The sequence below is a fragment of the Adiantum capillus-veneris genome, unplaced genomic scaffold (genome assembly GCF_014529385.1).
Source record: "Adiantum capillus-veneris isolate H3 unplaced genomic scaffold, ASM1452938v2 Hic_scaffold_541, whole genome shotgun sequence".
Taxonomy (NCBI): Eukaryota; Viridiplantae; Streptophyta; class Polypodiopsida; order Polypodiales; family Pteridaceae; genus Adiantum; species Adiantum capillus-veneris.
The window spans coordinates 2,887-30,133 of record NW_028221602.1 but is presented as its reverse complement, the minus strand read 5'-3'; the positions used below and the strand labels follow the sequence as shown (position 1 = coordinate 30,133).

The 27,247-nt window shown below is 41.4% G+C and overlaps 1 protein-coding gene across 1 annotated transcript in view; it reads left to right on the top strand.

Annotated features, from left to right (window-relative positions):
* LOC147416737 (uncharacterized) overlaps window positions 1-26,818 on the top strand; it is a gene marked incomplete at its 5' end in the record, with an annotated part of 38,288 nt that extends 11,470 nt beyond the window's left edge. The window contains 5 exons of the mRNA XM_086508109.1: window positions 25,116-25,186; window positions 25,343-25,436; window positions 26,057-26,179; window positions 26,268-26,357; window positions 26,429-26,818. Of these exons, the coding sequence (XP_086364235.1) occupies window positions 25,116-25,186; window positions 25,343-25,436; window positions 26,057-26,179; window positions 26,268-26,357; window positions 26,429-26,518 (468 nt within the window). The remainder of the gene's footprint in view (window positions 1-25,115; window positions 25,187-25,342; window positions 25,437-26,056; window positions 26,180-26,267; window positions 26,358-26,428) is intronic.
* Window positions 26,819-27,247: the final 429 nt, after the last annotated feature.

The window sequence follows — 27,247 nt, the reverse complement described above, 5'->3', positions numbered from 1 at the left end:
GGATCCCATCCCACCTATACTAGAGGTATAGGTGTTGACAGAGCCATTGAGTTGGGGAGAGCTAGACGCCCAAGTCTACGAGGGCGACCACGACATCGACGGAGGCTCCTTCAGAGGATCGGGACTATCCCAGCATGACATGGAAGACGTCCAATACGGCTATTTACAGAGGTGGACATTGACGACGCTCTTCAACGACCGATGCAATACTTTCTCGGACAATGCCCGATGCCGGGCATCCTTGGGCATTGATGATGATGATGATTTTAGTTTTTCACTTTACTTCATTTTTATTTTGTGTCCCGACATTGTATTAGATCTATCATGGTTGTATCGGTTTAGTCTCGTAGGTCATTTTGGTCTTTTGAAGACGTTTAATATAACATTTCATTTCATTCTCTCTCTCTCTCTCTAATGTTGGATGCATCCAACGTCAGCAACCATTTTCATCTTCTCATGGACATTATTTTTTCATTTGCTATGTATATATTCATGGGCTCACATTGAGTTTCAAGTTGTATCTGTTTATTCACTTTATGTACTTTGGGCGGCCGGCCATAACCTTGAAAACCATAGGTATATAAGTGAATGTAGCTCATGTGAAAGAGAAGATATCATTTTGAGAGAAACCTAGAGTAGAGAAGGAGAAGGAGAAGGCTATGGAGGTGGAAACATGGAGCCGCATGTACTCTCTTCACGGACCGATTATATATATGTAATGAAGATGAGTTCTTTTGTCTTTCTCTTGCTTTTCATTAAGTTATGTATTAGTGTCTTGATGGTGTAGATTAAGAACTAATCGCTCCCTAATTCTTGACTGTCTATTGTATGTTTGATTCTAGTAGTATTTGCATGATTAGATGAGTGTAGATTAAGGATTTGTGCATGGATTGCTCTAAGCATAACTCCATGAGCTTGGGTGAGCTTATGATTAGGATGTGACTACGAGGATTAGTAGAGAATGCAACGATTAACAACCTTGATTAGCATAAGGGTTAGCATGTGTGCATATACTAATCTCCTTCATTAGTTCTCTTCTTCCTATCGTAGATAATTTATGTGATTTCCCTACTCAATTTTATCTTATTTCTTTCACACAATCACCCATGTGTGATGTTTCCATGTCCTAGCGGGGTCGCTACCATCCTTGGATTGATAATTTTGTTGATTCTTTGGAGCTATGCTACGAGGAAGTGAACATTTGGCGTCGTTGTCGGAGACGGTAGCTTAAGCTAGAGGAGAATTTTTGAGTATAATCGAGTGTTTAGGAGTAGATTTAGATAGAAAACCCTCAATTCTCACTAATTTTTGACTAATCCAATACCAATTCAAGTGCTTTACATGTGTGTATGCGTAAGTAGAGGTTTAGTCATCACTCTTTTGATATGAAATTGTAAATTTTTTGACTCAAATTGAGTGATTTTTGAGTGTAATTAATGAATTTTCTCTAATTAGGTTCTCTAATTACTCTCTAATCACATGTGCTTTATGTGCTATACATAGTTAAATCATTGATTAGAGTTGTGATTATTATCTTTATTTGTTTAATCTCATTGAAAATGATGTTACACATAAGATCGTGCTCAATTGATTGTAGGTAAAATGTCGTTAAGTGATCGCTAGTATACACACGTATGTAGGCGTCAATTGGAGTTAAAAATCGACGCGTTGCTCATGAAATTGTGAGTGCGCTAATCCACTCAATTGCTGATTTGATTTGCAAGTTGATTACACAAAAGATTAGTTCAAATTTAAGTGAAGTTAGTATGTTCATGTGTAAATAAAGTGCGCACTTTCGAGTGCTAATTATGATTTAATTGGTGCCAATTAGAATTGTGAAAGACAATGATTTGTTTGATGATGTTATGACAATGATGGTTCAGATTTTTTGATTGTTAAAATTGCGTCGTTAAATCGTCGAAATTACGGTAGAAATTGTGTGCGTGCACTAATTATCGGATTTATGTTTAATTTTGCTAGTTTTTGCACACATAATTGAACTAGTAATTGGTTGCAAATTGATGTGTAATTGATTGTATTGCAAAGTGCAAAGCACAATAATGAAGCGTTTGTGTAAAAATTTGTTTAATCGTATCATTAAATTTGTTAATTTTTGGATCAAAATTGGACAAAAAAGCAAAAAGCGATCAATTTTACATTGATTGATTGTTAAATGCATTGGAAATTGATTGGAATTGTAATCTTGATGTTTAAGTGCTGGAAATCAAGCAAATAATTATAAAAAATTAGTCAAATTCTTTTTGATAAATATGTAGCTTGTTCTGCTTGATTTACAGCACTTGGAATATCAAAATTACAATTCCAATCAATTTCCAATGTATTTGACAATCAAATCGATGTAAAATTGATCGTTTTTTGTCTCTTTTTTATCTAATTTTGATTAAAAAATTAATAAACTTAATGATGCACTTTGGTAAATTTTTGCTCATATGTTTGATTATTATGCTTTGGACTTTGCAATGCAATCAATTACACATCAATTTGCAACCAATTATTAGTTCAATTATGTGTGTAAAAACTAGCAAAATTAAGCACAAATCTAATGATTAGTGCACACAATTTTTATCGCAATTTCGACGACATAACGACGCAATTTTAACAATAAAAAAATATGAACTATCATTGTCATAACATTATCAAACAATTCATTGTTTTTTACAATTTTAATTGGCACCAATTAAACTATAATTAGCACTCGAAAGTGCGCATTTTGTTTACACATAGACATACTAATTGCACTTAAATTTGCACTAATATGTGTAATTAAATTTTAATCAACTTGCAAATCAAATCAGAAATTGAGTGGATTAATGCACTCACAATTTCATGAGCGACGCCCCAACTCCAATTGACGATATGTGTATTAGTAACCGCTTAACGATATTTCACCTACAATCAATTGAGCACGAAATCTCATGTGTAGCATCATTTTCAATAAAATTAAACAGATAAGGATAATAATCACAACTCTAATCAACGATTTAGCTATGTGTAGCACAAAAAGCACATGTGATTAGAGAGTTTAATTAGAGAAAATTCTCTTATTATACACTAAAAAATCACTCAATTTTAGTCAATTTTTAGAATTTTATATCAAAAAGTGATAACTAAACCTTTAATTAAGCATACACATGTAAAGCACTTGAATTGGTAGCGGATTAGTCAAAAATTAGTGAGAAATTGTGGATTTTCTACTTAAATCTATTCATAATGTTAAGCTTATTGAAAGAATATCGAGATATCTTTGCTTGGTCTTATAAGGATCTCAAGGATATTGATTCAGAAATGTATCAACATACTATACCTATGAGAGATGATACAAAACCAAGTAGACAAAGACTATGTATACACTTATAACGAGACATTTGCCAGGAAGATTAAAAAAGAGATAGAAAAGCTCAAAGATACCGAATTCATTTATGAAATTGAACACACAGATTGGTTATCTCCAAATGTGGTAGTATCCAAGAAAAATAGAAAATTACGGATTTGCGTCAATCTCAAGAAAGTGAATGTCACTACGATTAGAGACAACTTTCCTCTACCAATCATTGAACATGTTTTAGAACGAGTTGCAAAAAAAGAAGTTTACAACTTTTTAGATGGCTTTTCGGAATACAATTAACTTTTGGTTGATCCCAAAGATCAGCATAAAACTGTCTTTGCAAGTGAATGGGGTATTTTTGCCTATCGGGTTATGCTTTTTGAGATAGCGAATGCTGCTACCACTTTTCAAAGATTGATGAGCCACGCTTTTAAAGAATTTCTTCGAAATTTCTTGGAAGTATATATGGATGATCTATGTGTACATTCATCAATCCGGGCTGATCAGTTTGAACACCCAAAAAGATATTCGAAAAATGTAGACTTTATAGGATTTGCTTAAATCTTGAAAAGTGTAAATTTATCGGTAGACAAGGAAAACTTCTTCGACACATAGTGTCTAAAAATGGCATAGCTACTGATATGGATAAAATTCATATTATTGTTGATTTGCTTAGATCGACAACAGTCAAAGGGATTCAAGTCTTCATGGGACATTGTGGATATTATAGACGGTTCATTTACATGTACGCTATAATTGCAAAACCCATTTATAGCTTGATTACACACTTTGAATGGACTGATGAGTGTGAAGAATCCTTCATGAAGCTTAAGCAAACTCTCACTTCAGCTCCAATATTGAAAGCACCAGATTGGAATAAGATATTCCACATACATGTAGATGCTTTCAATTTTGTCATTGGGTGTATACTAGCTCAACCAGGAGACGGAAAATTTGAGTTTCTTATTTCTTATGCTAGCCGACAGTTGAATATGGCAAAAAAAAAGTATACAACCATTGAAAGGGAAGGATTAGGGATGATCTATGTCGTGAAAAAGTATATAGATATTACCTATTAGCTAACAAATTTGTGTTCTGTGGACCACCAAGCTTTATTGTACTTGGTCAACAAGCCGTGCAACACATGAAGAATAGTGAGATGGTTCATCATTCTTTTGGAATTTGATTTCGCTGTAGTTCTGAAAAAGGGTACCACTCATCAAAGAGCAGATCATTTGTCAAGGATTGTTTCAAGAGAATCACCTAAGGGAGTAGACGATGGTCTATCAGATGCATATTTGTTCTCCGTTGAAATGATACCTCGATGGTCGGAAAATATAGTATCATTGATGACGATAGCTCAAGTGGATTTGCAAATATCACTTTCTATTACAATTGGAGTAATTGAGGAATCGGCTATGTATCAATTACTAGTTGGAAGGTTGTACAAAAGAAATCGAGATGGAATATTGCTGTTGTGCATTAATCCGGAGGAGAAAACCCAATACCTAAGTCAAGCACTTATTACCGTAGTAGGACTTCACTTTGCGGAAGACCAAACTATGCAACCGATCTTGAGACTTAAAGTATTTTGGCCAACTATGAGGAGGGATGTTCACTCATTTGTAAAGCAATGTCCTCAATGTCAGAAACAAGCATCCATACCTCATGTAACATTGTTCAAAATGTCACTTGTTTCTAAGTGGAGTAACTATCTACTTACTTACTTATCAAACCGAATATTTCTTGAGCATATGAGTAAACGTCCCGTCAAAGAGCAATTGAAACTGAAGCAAGAGACTATGCTCTTATTGGAAACCAATTGTATCGGAACGGTAAAGATCAACATTTGCGTCTTTGTGCAAATGAAGAGGAATATATTCCCATTAAAGAACAAGCTGGAGGCCACTTTTCGAGTGAGACCACCGCAAGAGCAATCTTAATGGCAGACATATGGTGGCCAATACTTTTTGCAGATGCCAAAGAATATGTTCGAAGGTGTGATGCATGTCAACGAGCAAAAATGCCAACCCGTGTAAATAGCATGCTCTTAAGACCAATGATGGGGGCTAGAGCTTTTGCAAAACGGGATATAGACTTTGTTGGGCCAATACAACCACCTACGTATAGAATCTAAGCTTAATATATCATTGTAACTACGGACTATTTGACCAAGTGAGCCGAAACTAAAGCAACCCAAAAGAATGATGCTAGAACCACAACCGCATTCTTATATGAGAATATATTCACAAGATATGGACTGCTAATAGAAATTGTCAGTGATAAGGGAACTCAGTTCTTCAATGGGATAATTGAGTATCTGCTTAATGAATTTATGGTCATCCATAACAAATCAGTTCCCTATCACCCACAAGCAAATGGACAAGTTGAGCATACGAATAAAATTCTTAGTTAGGTATTGACTAAAGTGGGTAGTTCAGGACGGACAGATTGGGAAATGAATCTCCATGCTGCTCTATGGGCTTATCGAGTTTCATTCAAAACAACTTTAAATGATACACCCTTTAACCTTGTTTATGGTCTTGATGCCATACTGCCGATAGAATTTCTATTGCCGACACTAAGGGTAGCTAAGGATCTCGAGTAGACTGGACATGAATTGTCACAGAGGCTTCAAGATCTAGAAAAGCTTGATGAGCAAAAGCTAACAGTTGTAACTCACATCTATGCACAAAAGCGGAAACAAAAACAGTTTTTGATTCCTATCTAGTTACAAAAATCTTCAAAAAAGGGGACCTAGTTTTAGTTTATTCCCTTGAGCAACAAATTTCCAAGTTTAACAAAAAGAGAAACGGACCGTTTATCATTGAAGATGTATCTCCAAGTCGAGCAGTTAAGTTGTCCACTCTAGATGGTGAACCAATGGCTAATTGGATTAGTGGATGCCATTTAAAGAAGTACAATTTGCCACTAACCAATGAATTGCTAAAAAAGATGCATGCATGTCACCAGCATGTGACTACTATCTATCCTTTTTGTTGATTTCTTTCTTATTATCTATTTACTTTCACTTTTTGGAAACACCCCTCGGAAAATCTAACTGCCCTGCATTGCATAGCTAGTGTGGAACTGTCCAGAGGGAGTCCAGGCCTGAGGGCAAGAGAGCACTAAGGTTGGACAAGGACTATGGTTAGCCAAGTGGGGTCATTGACTAGCCAAAGTGGAATCCTTTGCTATAGAGGCTACATTTCAGTTCTGGATGTGGCCGCAGTGTACAAAGAGGGTCGGATGACCTAGAAAGATACAATGGCAGCATCTCCTAAAATTTAGGGAACTGCTATTTTGGGACCTGAAAATGTGTTGACGTCATTACCTCCGGAATGACAAGGGGAACATTTTCTTACTCTGCCGTGAAGTCAACTGGGCAACCGGTTGGGAGATTTTTAGGCGGCAACCCCGAAACGGGAAAATGCTTGTAAATGTGCCAAGTGGCACATTCTGGTGCACTTGCCTCATGCAACAAGAAGTGGCGCTGAATTTAGGAGGGGGAGAGCCTCATTTTCAGTTTTTGTCACAGGTTAAGAGCTATGGAGTGCTTGCTTTCCCTCTTATGCACAGTGCGGTGCCAGGAGTGATGCCCTGCACGCTACGCACTGCCCTCTCTCTCCCCTTTGGCAGTATGTTATGCCCCTCTAGTGGGCTCTTCATTTGACCAATGTACAATTGTGTGGGTTCATGCGCGATTGCCGAGGCAAGAGCCTCTTGCACAGGTACTGGATTAGCTAGCGGCTAATCCCCCCGCAGGTACAGGTGAATTCGGAGAGGTTTCACGCCAGAAATCTCGTCCGATTCAAAGGGCAAGTAGCCCTACAGGTGCGGGAGCTCGAGGACTTGCTAGGGATGCGACCGGCACGCGAAACGGAGCCCGAAACAGTGAATTACAGCCTGCTGTGTATTTTTGCAGGTTTAGGGTTTTGGCCCTAAACGGACCCTAATACCCCCAGGAGGTTCGGGGACGCAAGGGGACCGCTGTACAGGCGATCTGGCGTATTTTCAGGGCTGAAAACAGAGAATTCAGCGTGCTGCAGATTCTCGCCAGGTTTTGCAAAGTGCCCGTATGCGTCGGGAAAGTCAGTCAATGCGTGGGAATACTGACCGTGAAAGGTTCTAGTACAGTTATGCTGCCGAAATCGGGCTGGAACAGTGGAAATTCAGCCGAGTTTGTGTGGGGCAGCTTGTAGGAACCACAGCGTTTATTCCCTCTTTTGAACAATAAAGAAATACCGAAAGGGGCGCCTAAGTTAGGGGCCAATCTGGTGTCTGTCTACTCATACAGGTGCAATCTAGCAGCCTGTATCCCTCTCCCCTTTGTTGTGTCTTGAAAGTACAGGTAAAATAGACGACTAATAATGGGTGAAAGCTAAATCAAGGTTTAAAGTAAAGTCTACCGCCCTTTTTGGATTGAACAGGCCGGTTTCATGGTTCCATCGACGGGATTAAATCACTTTTTTCCATAGAAGTGAGCCTTGGTCAGTTTTGGACTTGAAGACACAGGGGATCATAGACCAGACACAGGGAATTGCAATTATGGCTGACAGACCAGATGATGTGACTGAAGAGGTTTCCTCTTCACAGGGTCAACAGACACATGAAGTGGGTGAGTCCTCAAGACCACCACAGACTGATGATGATATATTCAGGACCCAGTTGGCTACTGCTGTGGCTATGTTCACACAAGTAATGCAGAATCCGAGGTTTTTAGCCTTTCTGCAACCTTCGGTTCCGTCTCAGCAAGTTGGGTCACTGGATCATATTCAAAAGCCTGTTAAGGCTCGAACACAGGTGATTCATACCGCACAGTCAATGGAAACACCTGTACACTTGACGGAGAACATGCAGTCTCCACAACGTATGCCTAAGGTGCAAGAACAGGTGGCTGAGATGCCAGTCTTTCAAGCTGTACCAATTCAGCCCGCCACCTTTCAACCGCCTATAGCTGGTTCTAATGGGCAGGGAAGCAACCTACAGGCTATGCAACAGGTCTTCCCACCACCTTCAGTACACCCTGGCTATTTTGGAGGTGGATCCGTATTCCAGAGCATGGCTGGTCATGCACCTGGAAATCAGTTTTATACGCCAGGAACAGTGTTTGGGGGTGCTCAAACGATGATGCCTAACCCCATGTACAGTGTCATGGGTATGCAACCAGGGTTTCAAAGCACTCAGGGACAATTCGGGATGCCACAAGCAAATTTTGGTATGGCTGGAATTACAAATCAGCAGCCAAATATGGCATTTCCAGGTCAAGTTAATAGCGGCCAAGGAACACAGATGAACCCTAATAGTGTTCCCATGTTTCAGTCACTTCCATATGACAATTTAACGCCGCTGGAGAGGCCAACTCCGTACAAAGAAGGTGGCAAAGGGGGAAACTTTACAGAGGCTTCAAAGGTCCGCAAGGCAGCCACTTTCTTGACAGGGAATGCGGGACAATGGTGGACAACTTTATTGCTTCAAGGGCAAGCTCCGTCCACATGGATTTACTTCAAGCAGATTTTTGCAGCAGCATGGTTATCTGATGATTTCGAAGCAGATGTCATGACAGAATGGCACCAGCTTAATGCTGCCACTTGCAGAAATCTGGATGATTACAATCGGAAGTTTTGGAAAGCTCTACTTCCAGTAACTTCCTATAGGTTTGTGCCATTGACAGAACAGATTGAAAAATACTGTTGTGGCCTACCCAAAGGATTGAGAAAATACTGCACAAAGACCAAAGTCACTACTTTGACGCAGCTCATCGAGGTAGCAAACACTGGCAATGGTTTGCTCAAGGGAGAAGATTGTGAATTTAACACTGGCGTCAAGGCAGGATCAGGCAAGAAAAATTCAGCCAAGAAGCACGTTCCCAATGAGGCTCCTAAAGGGACTCAGGAGTCGGCCAACGCAGGGAAAGACAAAGCTACGGCTGAATCAGAAAAAGGACCAGCAAAGAAATGGAAAAGACGTTTTCCTCGCAAGTCAGAAGAGCAAAAGAAGGTCCTGAGGACAGAGAACAAATGCTTTATATGTGAGCAGCCTGGCCACATTGCTTACAACTGTCCTACAAAGAAAAGGCCAGCTGATTCTGAAGACAAGGAAGACAAGAAAGGAAAGAAGCCCATGGCTGGTCTAGTGCCAGATATGGTGGGCGACAAGCCAAATTCAGATGCAAGTGAGCTTTGCAGAGCATGGGGAAAGGTTAGGGATCAAACAGTGCTTATCTTCTTTGATCCAGGTGCCAAAGCCAACTTTATTTCCCCAGAATTGGCTTCAAAGTTGGGAATCAGACCTGAAGAGATGGGGTATACAGCAGAGGCAGGTTTGGCATGTCCTGGCCATACAGAGGCTGTGACACCCATCATTGGAAAGTTGCGTCTACATATCCAGTCCTATGTAGATGCTGAAGAATTTTACATCATGCCACTGGACGGATGTGATGTGTTGTTAGGTATTCCTTGGTTATTTCGTGTACAGGGAATCATGGATGCCTACAACAAAAAGATCACTGTACAGAGCAGGGGAAAGACTCACATTCTGGATGTAAAGCTTAAAGGGGAGTCTATTCCTACTGTATCAGCTTCTGCTATTACTTCTGTAATGAAAAAGCATCTTTCTGCGTACTTGGTTTTTGCACGTGAAGTGTCAGATTGTGATGAATCAAATTTATCTGTGCTAGATAAAGAAAGGTCAATGTTTTTACAACAGTATAGTGACTGTTTTTTCCGATTCATTACCGTCTCAATTACCGCCAGAGAGACCCGAGGACCATGCGATAGATTTGGTGCCAGGCTGTAGCCCACCAAATAAGCCTCCGTACAGGGTTAGTGCGGCTCAGCAGAAAGAGATAATGGGCCAAGTACAGGAGCTGTTAGAAAAAGGGCTGATTCAGCCCAGTTCATCTCCATTCTGTTCTCCAGTATTGTTGGTGCAGAAAAAAGATGGCTCATGGCGTATGTGCATCGACTACTGTGCACTGAACAAGAATACCATCAAGAATAGGTTCCCTATACCTAGAATTGATGATATTATGGACAAATTAGAAGGAGCAGCTATGTTTAGCAGGATAGATCTAAAGAGTGGGTATCATCAGATCCGCATTAGATCAGAGGATGTGCACAAGACTGCTTTTAGAACAACGTTTGGCCTTTACGAATTTTTAGTGATGCCCTTTGGTCTCACAAATGCTCCTGCTACGTTTAATAGGATGATGGACAGAATTTTCCGTCCACACCAGCAGTTTGTTGGTACGTTCTTTGATGACATGATAGTCTACTCAAAGAATGAAGAGGAGCATAGGCATCACTTGGCCATTGTGTTCAAAGAGCTACGCAGTCATAGGTTGCTCATCAATGCAAAGAAAAGTGAGTTTTTTCTGGAAGAGATTCACTTTCTGGGACACATTGTCTCAAAGGATGGTGTCAGAATGGATCCTGCAAAAGTCGAAGCGATCAAGTCATGGCCAAATTTGAAGACGGTGCATGATGTCCGAAGCTTTTTGGGACTATGCTCCTATTACAGAAGGTTTATCCGAAATTTCGCTGAGATTGCTTCACCTTTACATGCTCTTCAAAAGAAGGCAGTCACCTTCAGATGGACACAGAAAGAGATTTCAGCTTTTAATCTCTTAAAGGAAAAGATGACTTCAGATCCAGTCATTGTGTTGCCGGATCTTAGGAAGTCATTTGTGGTCCAGTGTGATGCCTGCGGTAGTAGCATTGGTGCAGTGCTAATGCAAGATGGCAGGGTAGTAGCCTATGAGAGCAGAATTTTGCAAGGGCCAGAGATGACCATGCAGGTCTATGAGAAAGAGTTACTGGCTGTGATTCATGCGCTCTTAAGTTGGAAACACTACCTGCTAGGTGCAGATTTCGTTGTCCAAACGGACCATCAGACCTTGCGATACTTCTTGACACAAACAAAGTTATCTGAGAAGCATATGCGATGGGCAAATATCTTGTCCATGTTCCATTTTCAGATTGTGCATGTGGAAGGCAAGAAGAACGTTGTGGCCGATGCCTTGTCAAGGAAGCCACAAATTTCAGCTGTGTCGATTCCTTATCATCATGAACTTGATGATATGAGAGAACAGTATGCAAATGATGAAGATTTTGCAAGGGTCTTCGAGCAACTAATGGATGGACAACGTCATGAACACTATCTTCTTAAAGACGGGTTCATGATGATGCATGGCAGATTGTGTGTCACAAAGCCATTGCGACGCAAAGTTATGGAAGAGAGTCATGTCCCACCGTATGCAGGGCATCGTGGTATCGATGCTACAGTTAAAGCGGTAGAGACATTCTTCTATTGGCCTACATTGAGAAGGGATGTGGATGCCTTTGTGCGAGAATGCCTAATATGCCAAAAGGTCAAGTTTGACAGGCAAAAGGCACCAGGGTTATTGCAACCACTACCTATTCCAGATAAACCATGGGAAAGTATTGCTATGGATTTTATCTTTGATCTTCCAAGAACGCAGACAGGAAATGATGGTATTTGGACCATTATTTGCAGATTCAGCAAACAGGCTCATTTTATTCCTGTCAGGAAGAAGATAAAGCCAGATCAGATGGCACGCTTGTTTATGAGCAATATTTTCAAGTATCATGGCATGCCACAGTCGATTGTTAGCGACCGTGATCCACGCATGACTAGTTTGTTCTGGAAAGGCTTGTTTGAGAATATGGGTACCACGCTCAAATTCTCTTCGTCATTTCATCCTCAAACAGATGGGCAGTCAGAAGAGGCAAATTCTACTGTCCTAGATCTGCTGAAGTGCTATGTGTCAGAACATAAAGGAAAGTGGGAGCAGTATTTGCCATTGGTGGAGTATGCATACAATAATACAGTGCATTCATCAACTGGCAAGGCACCTTTTGAGATAGTTGAAGGTGGCAAGAAAGTTCCTCCCATACTGCATACAAAGGACAAGATATTTGAAGCAGATAAGTATGTTCAAGACATGGATGAAATGTACAAGAAGGTCAAAGTGGCCTTAGAAAGGACTCAGGCAAAGCAAAAGAAAGCAGCTGATCGTCACCGTCGTGAAGTGGTATATTCACTTGGTGATTGGGTGCTTCTACGGTTTGAAAAGGCAAGGTTAAAGAAGATGAAGGGCAAGGAAAGACTGTTTCCAAAGCTCAGCATGCGTTACTATGGGCCTTTTCAAGTGTGCGACATAATCAGTGATGTTGCATATAGGCTGAAATTGCCTGACAGTTGGAAGATTCACAATGCGTTTCATGTGAGTCTTCTCAGACCCTATGTGGGTGATGTGCCAGAAGCTATTCCAGCTGAAGATCAGCCGGAAGTCGAGGAACTTGACGAGATCTTGGTCCCTGAACAGATTTTGGGACACAAAGAAAGGAAAGTGAAAGGCAAGGTTGCTAGGCGTTACTTGGTAAAGTTCAGAAACTATCCACCAATGGATGCTAAGTGGATGGAAGAAGGTGAACTTGCAGAGTCACCAACTGTGTTATCACTTTACCTGGAAGCCTTCGATTTGCAACCTACCTTGACCCCTTGAGTTTCAAAGCTAAATGGATTGTCAGTGTGACAATGGCTTCTGAAACAAATGATGTACAAGGTATTTAAAGTGAGCTCAAATCAAATACCTGTTACATGAATGTTAGAGCTGTACAGATTGTCAGTTTGGCAATTGCTCTTATGGAATGTCCAAAAGTTTGATTAGTGCTATAGAAGTGAGTATTTCTTGTCAGTTTGTCAAGGATACAGTGATTGCTTCTATTGAAGAGTACATGTGTAACTGCATTCTTAAACTGTCGGTTTGGGTATGCTCGAAAGTGTTACGGGATCCAACGTGTACTATAAGACAGTGGCAAAATGTGCAGCTACCAGTTTGTCATTGGAAAGTTAGTGACTCAATTCAATGGCAGAGTGTGAAGCTACCACTATGTCATTGGGACAGGGTTCACACGCAGGCAATACATGAGTCGACGAGGTGTTGAATACACCAGGGTTGACAATGAGCATGTATGTGTCGTACATGTGTCGACAGGTGTTGAATACATCAATGTTGACTAGGAGCTTGTACGACATAGATGCAAACGAGGACGTTTGAGATTTCAAGAGGGGGGTATGTCACCAGCATGTGACTACTATCTATCCTTTTTGTTGATTTCTTTCTTATTATCTATTTACTTTCACTTTTTGGAAACACCCCTCGGAAAATCTAACTGCCCTGCATTGCATAGCTAGTGTGGAACTGTCCAGAGGGAGTCCAGGCCTGAGGGCAAGAGAGCACTAAGGTTGGACAAGGACTATGGTTAGCCAAGTGGGGTCATTGACTAGCCAAAGTGGAATCCTTTGCTACAGAGGCTACATTTCAGTTCTGGATGTGGCCGCAGTGTACAAAGAGGGTCGGATGACCTAGAAAGATACAATGGCAGCATCTCCTAAAATTTAGGGAACTGCTATTTTGGGACCTGAAAATGTGTTGACGTCATTACCTCCGGAATGACAAGGGGAACATTTTCTTACTCTGCCGTGAAGTCAACTGGGCAACCGGTTGGCAGATTTTTAGGCGGCAACCCCGAAACGGGAAAATGCTTGTAAATGTGCCAAGTGGCACATTCTGGTGCACTTGCCTCATGCAACAAGAAGTGGCGCTGAATTTAGGAGGGGGAGAGCCTCATTTTCAGTTTTTGTCACAGGTTAAGAGCTATGGAGTGCTTGCTTTCCCTCTTATGCACAGTGCGGTGCCAGGAGTGATGCCCTGCACGCTACGCACTGCCCTCTCTCTCCCCTTTGGCAGTATGTTATGCCCCTCTAGTGGGCTCTTCATTTGACCAATGTACAATTGTGTGGGTTCATGCGCGATTGCCGAGGCAAGAGCCTCTTGCACAGGTACTGGATTAGCTAGCGGCTAATCCCCCCGCAGGTACAGGTGAATTCGGAGAGGTTTCACGCCAGAAATCTCGTCCGATTCAAAGGGCAAGTAGCCCTACAGGTGCGGGAGCTCGAGGACTTGCTAGGGATGCGACCGGCACGCGAAACGGAGCCCGAAACAGTGAATTACAGCCTGCTGTGTATTTTTGCAGGTTTAGGGTTTTGGCCCTAAACGGACCCTAATACCCCCAGGAGGTTCGGGGACGCAAGGGGACCGCTGTACAGGCGATCTGGCGTATTTTCAGGGCTGAAAACAGAGAATTCAGCGTGCTGCAGATTCTCGCCAGGTTTTGCAAAGTGCCCGTATGCGTCGGGAAAGTCAGTCAATGCGTGGGAATACTGACCGTGAAAGGTTCTAGTACAGTTATGCTGCCGAAATCGGGCTGGAACAGTGGAAATTCAGCCGAGTTTGTGCGGGGCAGCTTGTAGGAACCACAGCGTTTATTCCCTCTTTTGAACAATAAAGAAATACCGAAAGGGGCGCCTAAGTTAGGGGCCAATCTGGTGTCTGTCTACTCATACAGGTGCAATCTAGCAGCCTGTATCCCTCTCCCCTTTGTTGTGTCTTGAAAGTACAGGTAAAATAGACGACTAATAATGGGTGAAAGCTAAATCAAGGTTTAAAGTAAAGTCTACCGCCCTTTTTGGATTGAACAGGCCGGTTTCACATGCAGCAAAGCAAAGAAAGATAAAACGACAGCAGGTTATTGATGAAGCGCAAGAGGAAGCTCGGCTTCAAGTACTCAAAAGGAAAGAGAAAGCTGCTCTCAAAAATCAACAAATATCTATATTCCATCAACACTCTGGAACTAGATGACCGACTATGGGAATTACAAAAAGATGCAGTGTCAACGGATGATGAATGGTTAGACGGAATGGACCTTCGCATCAAAGTACAGCTTAACAATCATAGCACAAATGCATTGGTCGATACAAGAGCTCGAGTAAATACTTCCACGTACAAGAAAGACACAAGTCAATCTTTGACAGCAAGATATCGACTATTAAAGGATACAATAAGAACCCAACACCAACATTGGGAATAGTCAACTTAAATGTGATAGTACATGGATGTTCATGCCCTCATCAGTTTGTATGCTTACCAGATGAACACATGAATGAAATAATGATTCTTGGAATCTCATGGATGTAGACGTGCAAGGCAGTACCAGATTGGGATACCAATCAGCTCAATCTATCACCTAAAGGCGGACAACTCATTGTTCCAATTGCACCGAGCAAAGAGGAATGGAAAGGAGGTTATCAGGAGAGCAAACCACAAAGCAATCAATCTTCTCCGTCCTATAACCAAGCAAATGCTACAAGTAGCATGTAAGGAGTCAGGCAAATTTGGGTACCAAAAGCACAGCTTAAGGACAAGCCAATTAAAAGTTGGGTGCCGAAAACATCATCTACTGTACCAAAGATGGTTCTTGGTTCGAAACACAAAGAGAAGCATCTTCGAGCAGGAAACCTAAAACAAAATGGATTTGGAAGAAAAAGAAGTACTTATCTTCTCCGCAAACTGTCAAACCAATGAAGCAATGGAGAGTTAAGTCTCAAAACATTCGACCACAACATTTCATTGAAGAAAAAACAAGATACCAATGGCGGGTAAAAGTTCGACAACAACCATTAGTGATATCAACAGTTCAGGAAATCAGCGCGTCAAAGCATCCTAATGGTACAATAAAGCAAAGCAAAGAGCACACAAGCTACAAGACTTGCTCTTTGGAAATGGCAAAAGAAAACCTCGAGATCAGAAACCCTCGAGTTAATTACTCAAGACCCAACTCTTGCACAACATAATGGTTTTAACTACATTGATCTTCAAAGCATGGTAGAGCCAACCAAGGCTATGTATAGACACCATCGTTCAACCCATGCACACAGTCGTCCCGAAGTACGCCATCTAGGAGGAGTGGAAGGGAACTAAGTAATTAAGAGCAATGTTTGAAGAGGGAGGAAAATGTGTGATTTTTTGCAAAATTACTTAATAATGCCTTTAACAAGTTATCAACATGAGAAATTTAACTTATAACATCTCCTTGATGAGTGTAAATAGTGTATATACGATGAGAAAATCATCAAAAATTGATCTTTTTTGGTTAGTTTTCATCATTTTTCTTCATATTGCGACTTAAAAAGGGAGAAATTGACCAAAAATAATAAAGCTGTGTTTTTTAATGGCTGTTCATAATTATTGGATTTTCACTTTTCTTTTTTAGCGCATTTTGTTATTTTCTTTGATCTTTTCAATAAATAGATCAAAAATTAAAAATAAATAGCAAATGAGCTCAGATAGAAAAACTGAAGATACGTTGATGATTAGAAGGACAAGACGGACAGGTACAAAAAATTTCAATCAAATCGACAGATGGAAGCGGAAAGCCTAAATTAGGTGGCCAAGGCTTACTTTCGCAAATTTTTGCAGAATGAGCTACATGAATCCGATTGAGGAAATTTTTTAGTCTAACATAGATTTTGTCACGAGGACGTGGCAGTTATTAACCATGTCACAGAGATGTGGCAACTGCTAACCTTGGTTGTTGGTTTCTTTCCAATGGGGTTTATTTTATTTGTTTTGAGACCCTCTTTTTGAAGTAGCAAACGGTCGGACATTGTATGGCCAATGTGAACGGTAGATTCATCCGCAGACGGGAAGTGGTCGGCACTGGAATTTGTACGGTAAGAGGATGTCTAGGCTCAGAGCAAGATCATATAGGTCCCCCCGTCGCACTTAGCAAGTTGGTGGATACTAGGAAGTGAACTCAATTAAGGCGTAAAGTCAAGGTGGGACTACCAACAAAAAGTATCCGACAGTTGGGCCACATTGCATTTTTGGATGCGGTCCCAATGAGGATAGATGGTTAGAAGACCAGTGGGAGCCCAACAGAAGCATCTCCTAAAATTTAGGGAACTGCTATTTTGGGCCGTGAAATGTGTTCGGGTCATTACCTCCGGTATGACTAGGGGAACATTTTATAACTCTGCCGCGAAGTCAACTGGGCAACCGGTCAGGATATTTTTAAGCGGCAAGCCCGAAACGGGCAAATGCTTGTAAATACGCCAAGTGTCAACTTTTCATGCACTTTCCTCTTGCAGAAGAATTGGCGCTGAATTTAGAGAAGGGAGAGGCTTCATTTGCAACCTGTCACAGGTTAAGAGCTATGGAGTGCTTCCTTTCCCTCTCATGTACAGTGTGGTGCTAGGAGTGATGCCCTGCACACTACACACTGCTCTCTCTCTCCCCTACGTGCAGTTATGTGATGCCCCACAAGAGGGCTACTCATTTGACTGATGTACAATTGTGTGGGTTCATGCTTTTGTGCTGAGGCAAGAGCCTCCTTGAGCAGGAACAGGGGTAGCTAACTGCTGCTCCAAAGCAGGCACTGGTGAGGGTCATAACCTCACCGTACAGGTGCAAAATCAGCGCTGTGTATGCGCTGTAAATTCACTGTTTTTCAGCCATACGGACGCCAGGATCATTGGGAATCGTGCCCCACTGGCAAAGGACAGTTAGGGGATTGTTTGGGGCTGAAAACAGGGCAAAAACCACTAAATACAGCGCGCTGAATTTACTGTTTTTGGACAGGAATCAGAGGGTATACGACAGTGCAGGCGAGTTCCAGCAGGGGAATTGATTTCGCACAAGTTTTGGGGCTGTTATGCTGCCGAAATTTGGCCAAATCAAATGGTATCTAGGTGGATACACGTGAAGGATTCCCAGGACCTTACCTTGTAATTTACCCTCCTAAAGAATAAAGAAATACCGAAAGGGGCGCCAATTTTGGGGCCTACAGGTTGTCGGCGTCTGCTCGGAGCATTCTAGCTTCCGAGCCGTGTGTGTATTCAAGTGTTAACTCCCGTCGCAGGTTCTCTTTACAAAGTGCTCTGTGTGTGTGTTTGAAGTAAAGAATTTCGGGTGAAAGCAAACGCCTACTGCCCCACGGGCCGGTTTCAGATTTCATGGCCTAGTAGGACTAACAGGGGAATTTTGGAAAAAATGGTTCAAGAAGCGAGTATAGATATCCAAAGTAGTTTACAATCACTTCATTTCCACTAGTTGCCCTTGGAGAAGAGAGCTCTCGACTTTCTTCGCGCGTGATTTTTGGAGTTTACAGTCGCCCGTTTACAGCGCCGTCTCACACAAGACATGAGGGGTAAGTTCTATACTTATCAATGATCACTTCTATATGGCCGGTAGCAAATCTAAGCTCCAGGCAAAAAACCTTAGAAACCGAGCAAAGTGTACGAAGTCCTATGACCAAAAATTGACCATAGCGGCCTGTCAGCTCAACCAAATCGGATGAGACTTGAACTGTAGCATGTCCCTATATAATAGAACACTTCTATATCACTAGATAACCATTCGAAAGGGGTCGAGAGGGGTTCCAAGTAGAAAAGCTAGGTTTTTGTCGGATGCCAAAATTGGATTCTGACTTCACAGACAGCTTATAGACGGGGTCTATACACAATGTATATGGATGGTTTCATAAAAACTATCAAGGTAAGCTCTTGGAAAGCAGAAAACAGCTCGAACGCTACAAAGCGTCAAATTTGATATATGAAGTCAAATTGACCCCAAATGGACCAAAACTGGATGGGTAGCTTCAGGACTATGTAGCGGACAAGTCCAAAGTTTCAAAACGGACTAACCAACTCCACAGGCTATCTAGTCACAAAAATTGGTGATTTTAGAGTCGACAAAGTACGAAGTGATGCCGACAAAACAAAACTTTACCAAATTCAATTTAAGACTTGTTTTAGGTGTATTGAATATGTTTAAGTCAAAAATTGTCAAGTTTAGCAAAAAAGTTGACTGTTGTAAATAATTGCGATTATTTACTTTTGTACTTTTTTGGCTTGAAAATGGTACCTTCACTTCACCTATTACTTGTACATACCTATTATATGTCACATTTCAAGTATGAACCAAAATGATCGAGGAAAACTTGGAAAATTGTCAAAAAACGCAAAGAAGTATTTCCAAACCAATTTTTGAGTTATCTGTTACATTTTTTGATGCAAATCACCTCATATCTCATACATAGGGTCTACATTGTGCTTAGAACCAAGTTGCACCAAAAAATGTTCATTTTGATGAAAAAGTTAATAATCGTAATTATTTACTTTCTTGTCAAAATGGGAGAAAATTGCAACTTTGACATTATGGGACCAAAGCACATGATGTCCCAAGCCCACTAACCAGGTTTGAGTAAATTTGGATCTCTAAATCTCTAAATCCCTTTATATCTACTGTTTCAGAGATTGAAAGCTTAAATCTGACACCATTTTCACCCAATGCACTCAAATGAGCCCACATTTCACTCAGAGATGTAGTTGCAACTACATTCACCCAAGTGTTGAAGTCGACAACCAGGTAACCAATCGATCACGCGCAGTATGTGCTAACAACGTTGAAGGGCACCAAAAAAGAAGGTAAAATCACCTATCTGGGCGCGCCTAAAGTACTGACAAGAATAGCATACCATACTATTGGCATGACAGACAATTTGCCGCCAGTCCCAGATCAGAACACATGGATTGTGTCTGCAACAGTCTTCTCCAAGAACCACCCGTTCATCAAAGAGAGTTTACAAGTCAGATGAAGAATCGACAGAGCTCTCTCATGAAGCTCATAGCAATGAAAGCTCGGATAATGAAGAGAGAAGGGCCAAGATTGAAGAGATAAAGAAGAAAGTAGTAGCTCCACACCAAGAGGAACCTCAACAGAAAAAGGCGAGATTTGAAAGAGAAAAACAACTTATGAAAGAAGCCGCCATGCTGTAGGTGAGGACCCGGAAAGGTGGGTTTCCAAAGAGATAAGGGGTCCCAGAACTAAGAACCCTGCAATGAAAGAAGCACAGGACCCCGCAGACTTCCTTGAGCGTATGTATGCAGAGGCAGAAGCCCTCAAGTTAAAAGAAGCTCAAGAAGCTGAGAGAAAAGCAAGAGAAGATGCAGCAGAGCAACGAAGACAAGCGGAGGCTATAGAGCAAAGCAGGACACAGCACGACCAAGAAGAAATGTCTCCGAAGCCTAACTCACCCTCTACAGAACATGCAGACTACCCAATGCTAAGCCCTCCCCCTTCATCAACAGTTAAACCCAATGAGGGCGAGGAAGCCAAAGACAGAGCTTCAACCACAAGGAGCAGCCAGTTTTGAGGAGTTCAAAGCAACAGAAACAGAGGCCACACCATCTACGACCACCCAACAAGAAACGGTCGAGGCATCCACGAAGCCTCAAGAAGCAAAAGCAATCAAGGCAACCACAACGCCTCAAGGTGAAGAACAATCCCCGCCGTAACCACAAGCAGCCACCACAACACCACCCAAGGAGCCACACACAGAGATTGCTGAAACATCTAGGTAACCTACAGAGCATGAAGCATGGGAGACGAATGACGAAGTCATCCTGCAAGTAAATGAATATGCCAAACAGATGCAGGAGATGACCGAAAAAATGCGAACAACAGCACTTAGCCGCAGTGCTAAGGCTAGAGAGCTGGGGATGGTCATCGATGCTCTACAAGGAGAATTAGATGACATTATGAATGTCATCTCCGATCTACAAAGACAAATCCAAGCGCTGAAAGCTGAAGTCGAACAACACCAGCTAGCCAAAGAGAAGCAACAAAAAGAAATGGAGGAGCTGAACGAACTTCTTACCAAGTTATCAGATGCTTGCAAGACCAAAGACCAACAGTTGACAGAGGTAACCAATGAACTCCTAACCACAACTCTATCAGTACAGAAGATCCAAGTACAACTTGACGTAGCAAATGCCTCTCTGCAAATACTCAGAGCAAAGGATCAATGATCAGGCAATCTTTTTGAGACAGATAAGAGAAAATCCTTCTGTCGCCTCGATCAAAGGCATGAATGAAGTCTATAAGGCTTTGGAAAAGAGGAATAGGGATCTCAAGCTAGAGCAATCACAAAGAAGAGACCTTGCACTAATGCGGATACAACGAGAAGAACAACTGCTCAAGGAGATAGCCGAGCTAAAGAGAGTCAATCAGCTGTTGCGAGAGGGTCAACCAGAGACACAAGAAGAAGCTGGTACCTCTGAATAACAAAACGTTGAAATTCCCTCAGTCCCTTTTGTTGAGATGGAAACATAGCCGATAGAAGGGCTAGGAGGAGAAGAAGACTTTCAAGTATCACTTACAGATGCCGAGCAAGTACCCATGATCCAGCTGTCTAAGGCTGAGCAAGAAGCACTCAAGGAGCAGGTTGCTCATGAGACAGATGCAGAATGGAAAGCAGCGATGGATTGGGAGTTGAGAGTTCTTCACTCAGTCAATGTCACTCAACTCACTCCCAACCAAATCAATGCACAATGGCATCAACAATCATTGCCATATATTTTAATCAAGGTAGAGCTATTATAGGTAAAAGAAAGACTATATAAAGAGATGCAGGAAGAAGGCGCAGAGGAGAGAGAAAGAGATGGATGAACAAGAATCCAAGATATTTGATTCTGTTCACAAGAGCACCTGCAGCGCTTCAGAAAGGCCCAACCTTTTGTCGTGTACCACGGGTAAGGACATGGTAAGCACATGAAGCACTGAAGAAGAAGCGGTTTACATGGCTAAACTATCCACGATTGCCAGCTCCAGAGCAGGGAACACCGACAGAGGAATACATGGTGAAAACCCTAACGGGCGCCATGACTTTCTTCAAAAGTCTTCCGGACCTCTCATGTGGCATGCTATACAAGATCTGTCGAATGTTGCTCACATGTATTGAAGCTTTTCACGAGCTAGAGCAAGCAGGAGCACCATGGATGTCATTCCTCGAAGGTAATAAGGGTCTCTGCTACGACTTAAGTGGTCAGCCTTCCGAAGAATTCCTGTACGACTTCTACGTCGGATGTATGTTTTTGCTATCTAGCAATATGTTGGCGTTTAAGGAAGCATTTTATATAGGTTTCTTCACTTGGCGAACGCAGATATTTGGGCCAATGATAAGCAACCTAACATCCAGATTTGTTGGCTATTCAGCCATTGAGCTTAAAAACAGAGTCACCATGCAGTTCTTGTAGGTTCCTGACAAAGAGAGAAGACCTAGATATAAAAAAGCTTTACACGCGCTTAAAGACCACCTCGCCAGCCGTCAACTCGAAGACTACTTCAGCCCATAAAGCTGTGTCAAGGGACGACACAGGCGAGGAGGGGAGGAATGTTAGCAGCAAGCTAACTCTGATACCATTGTTCGGAGCTTTCCTTGTAAAAACATTTGTTATTTTGATGAATCGGGAATATTGTAACTCTTGCTTTCCAGATAAACCTTGTAATCGATGAGTCGGGGCTACATGCTTCCAGATTGTATCAACCTGTCTTTAGTTAAGAGCTCCCAGATTATTAGTTTTGACCACCGAAAACCTTGGTTAAGGTATAAAAGCCAATTTTTATAAGTTTTTTAGAAGTTTTGGATAATAGAAACACAACATGAGCTAAGGACGCTCACTTCTCTCCTTCTTGTGCTTCCTACTCCCTACTCGGTTGTCACATTGCAGTCGCGTCTGTTGCTTTGCAACCGCAGGTAAGAGCTCTACGCATTGACGTAAACATTTCATGGTAATCCGTAGCTTTTGGCGTCGTCGACCCGCAGCCTAATCTCATCATAAGTAGGAATTTAAGCTTTAAAATCGAAAACTAAGTATAGGTGAGGTATTGGGACATCATTGCTAAGCATTTAGATGCATTCCGGGTCTAAAACGATTAGGTAAAAACTCACTGCTGTTAATAATCACGATTTTTGCACTTGACCTAAAGTGAAATTTGAGACTATAAGCATGTGTGCTTAGGTCTTATAAACATGTCCTAGAAGTCTCGTAACATTTGGATATCGTTTGATGCTGTAATGGATGAGCGATTAGCTTTTGGTGATTTCAGTCATTTGAGTGTAGCTTGAGTTAAATGCGAGTTGTTTGTTGTTTTCCAAGAGATTGACAACCTCTTGTAGCCTCTATGTACTAGTCGAGTCAACTTCGTCCCATAGATTGACAATTATATTCGTGGCTTTCGTTACGTCTGCAATAAGATAAGAGTGAGGTTAGACACTCGTCCCACATTGGGGATTAGTGTATGCACACACGCTAACCTTTATGCTAATCAAGGTTGTTAATCGTTGCATTCTTTACTAATCCTCGTGGTCACATCCTAATCACAAGCTCACCCAAGCTAATGGAGTTATGGTTAGAGCAATGCACAAATCCTTAATCTACACACACTACTAGAATCAAACACACAATAGGCAATCAAGAATTAGAAATCGATTAGTTCTTAATCTACACCATCAAGACACTAATACACAACTCAATGAAAAGCAAGAGAAAGACAAACGCGTCTGTTGCGTTGCAACCGCAGGTAAGAGCTCTACGCATTGACGTAAACATTTTATGGTAATCCGTAGCTTTTGGCGTCGTCGACCCGCGGCCTAATCTCATCATAAGTAGAAATTTAAGCTTTAAAATCGAAAACTAAGTATAGGCGAGGTATTGGGGCATCATTGCTAAGCATTTAGATGCATTCCGGGTCGAAAACGATTAGGTCAAAAACTCATTGCTGTTAATAATCGCAATTTTTGCACTTGACCTAAAGTGAGATTTGAGACCATAAGCATGTGTGCTTAAGTTTTATAAACATGTTCTAGAAGTTTCGTAACATTTAGATGTCGTTTGATGTTGTAACGGATGAGCGATTAGCTTTTGGTGATTTCAGTCATTTGAGTGTAGCTTGAGTTAGATGCGAGTTGGTTGTTGTTTTCCAAGAGATTGACAACCTCTTGTAGCCTCTATGCACTAGTCGAGTCAACTTCGTCCCATGGATTGACAATTATATTCGTGGTTCTCGCTATGTCTACAGTAAGATAGGAGTGAGGTTAGACACTCGTCCCACATTGGGGATTAGTGTATGCACACACGCTAATCCTTATGCTAATCAAGGTTGCTAATCATTGCATTCTCTACTAATCTTCGTGGTCACATCCTAATCACAAGCTCACCCAAGCTCATGGAGTTATGATTAGAGCAATGTATGCACAAATCCTTAATCTACACACACTACTAGAATCAAACACACAATAGGCAATCAAGAATTAGAGAGCGATTAGTTCTTAATCTATACCATCAAAACACTAATATACAACTTAATGAAAAGCAAGAGAAAGACAAAAGGACTCATCTTCATTGGATGCATATAATCGGTCTGTGAAGAGAGTACATGCGGTTCCATGCTTCCACCTCCATAGCTTCCTTCTTCTCCTTCTCTACTCTAGGTTTCTCTCAAAATGATATCTCCTCTTTTACATGAGCTACATTCACTTATATACCTAAGGTTTTAAAAGTTATGGCCGGCCGCCCAAAGTACATGAAGTGAATAAATAGATACGACTTGGAACTCAATGTGAGCCCATGAATATATACATAGCAAATAGAAAAATAATGTCCATGAGAAGGTGAAAAAAGATTTCCAGAAATGTAGGGTCTCCTCTCGGCTCACAACCATCTTTTGAAACCAATAGTTTGCGTACACGAAGATGTCATGAATGCTTGCAAACATATGACAGTGGGAGATCTTACCTGGCGTTTTAGCAGCGATATGACAGGGTTTGGAGCAGTCTTTATGAGCAAGGTAACTTACTACTGATAACAGGGCATGGGCCATTTATGAGAAATTTCAATTCACAATTAACTAGATAAGTTTATACTAGGAGTTTGTTCCCACTAACCTTGGGACGTCAAATTATAACGTGGTGGCCATGTATTGTACAACTCTCAAGTGGAGAATGCTAATATGGCTTCTGATGTGTCCTCTCTTATTTTCAATAGTATGTTTTATATGCAGGTTGCTTCCTTTCGTGCAACATTGGAAGAGATCAATGATTCTTCTCTGCTAGTGCATGTGGTCGATATAAGGTATTGATTTTATAGCAAGGAAACTCTTCATTTGTTGTCTGACATATATTTAGAGTTAGCTAAAGATGTTCAAGATTTATGCATTATAACGCAGGCACGATTCCAAGTTTTCCAGGGCATCGCCTTGTGTAAAGTTAATTTATGCGGTTGTTGCAGCCACCCTCTTGCCAAAGAGCAAATGGTAGCTGTCGATAATGTCCTTTCGGAACTCAATGTGGGGCATATTTCTAGGTTGAATGTCTGGAATAAGGTAAACGTTTTACATATTTTTACTGATTTGAGCTTGGATTAGAATTTACAGTATGTGCAAGAGTTCAGTTCCTTACATGATTATTTGGAACTTGTATGTTACGAGCATGAACTGCTTCTCTTTGTTGTCAACACTGGTTCATTGCTTCTTAGTTAACGAACTTTTGGGCTGTGATATATGTGTGAATGGGGATAAGGGAAGATGGTGGCCTTTGGAAGATCAAAGAATTTTAAAGGCTGTTATTGGCTATAGCCTTTAATGACTGTTCATGGCTCTTACATTTGCAGCAACAGCATGTGTGTTGCGAACTTATGTGGCTATGAATTGCCTGATCAATTTTTGGGAGTCAGATCAGTCACATGTTTTTCTTCGAAACCTTAAAACCACAATTGTGGCCATCTGGGTTTAATGGTCTAGTGGTTCGTGTTCTGTCTACTCTAGCTTGCCCAGAGTTTTTCATATTTGTGACCTCTGCAATGAAACTTCTTGAAAGTGTGCATGATCTTCAAAATTTTAATCTTTGTTTTTGTTTTTTCCCTAAAAGAAGCACTTGAGAAATCTTTTGCGCATGTTTATTTTTTGAGGTGGTTTGGAGCAGACCGGTTTCTCTCTTTCTACAGATTGACAAGGCACCTTCGAAGAAGCATGAAGAATTTGAAAATAGGGGTGATGTGATCTGCATATCAGCTGCTACTGGTGAAGGTGTGGATATCTTTTGCAAGGCCATACAGGAGAAATTAAAGGTGGACAATCTCTCTTAAAATTTCAAGAGGAACTGTGGGTCATATGTGTGCCACAAGAAGAATTCACAATTGTTCTTGGTGTCAACAGGACTCTATGGTGTGGGTGGATGTGCTAGTACCATATGCCAAGGGAGAGTATGTAAATAGTGTGCATCGGCTAGGGGTTGTGGAGTCCATGGTAGCTGCTCGTCTTTATTCTTGTGTTGTTTTGGTAGATGAATAGTAGACTGACAGTTTTTGTGATTACAGGAGTATGTAGAGGATGGTATTGCCTTGAAGGCTCACGTTCCCTTGCGGCTATCTCGGCAATTACAACCTATGCGGAAGACATCCGATTAGGCATATCATTATCTTCTGTATGTGGGTGGTAAACCACCTGCCCCCTGTAACTTCTAATGTAAACTTGCAAATTGGAATCGTTGCCGATTATTTTGATTTCCAAGAGAGAAGGGCCCTGTACATTTAAAGTTGTAATATGCCTGTACAAATTTTATGTACAACAATCTGAAAGCGTTAAAGAATTTGCTAACAAGGCCTCTGGAGACTGACGCAGGTGTTGCCTCTCTCTAGTTGGTTGAGAGAGAGAGAGAGATGAAATGAAATGTTATATTATTGTCTTCTAAATTCCATATTTACCTATGAGACCAAAGAGATTACATCATGGTGAATCTGATACAAGGTCTGGTGTTGCCTCTCTCTAGGGGTGTGTGTGTGTGTGTGTGTGTGTGTGTGTGAGAGAGAGAGAGAGAGAGAGAGAGAGAGAGAGAGAGAGAGAGAGAGAGAGAATGAAATGGTTTATTAATGTCTTCAAAAGGCCAAAATGACCTACTAGACCAATCCGTTTCAAATTGGTATAATGAGTGATGAGGCCATCCTCATGTGAACTTTGGATGTTGAGATAGTATAGTTCGAACTCTCTGTTGCAGTCTCTGTCAGTGATGTGAAGCTCCTCATTCTAGTCGGCGTCTCGATCTCCCTAGCTCCAATGCTCGGTCAATGAGAGAACTGCGGGTGTGAGTATGAGTTGAGCTCTGCAGTTGTGGCTGCTCTTGTATGTGTCCAGTGTCT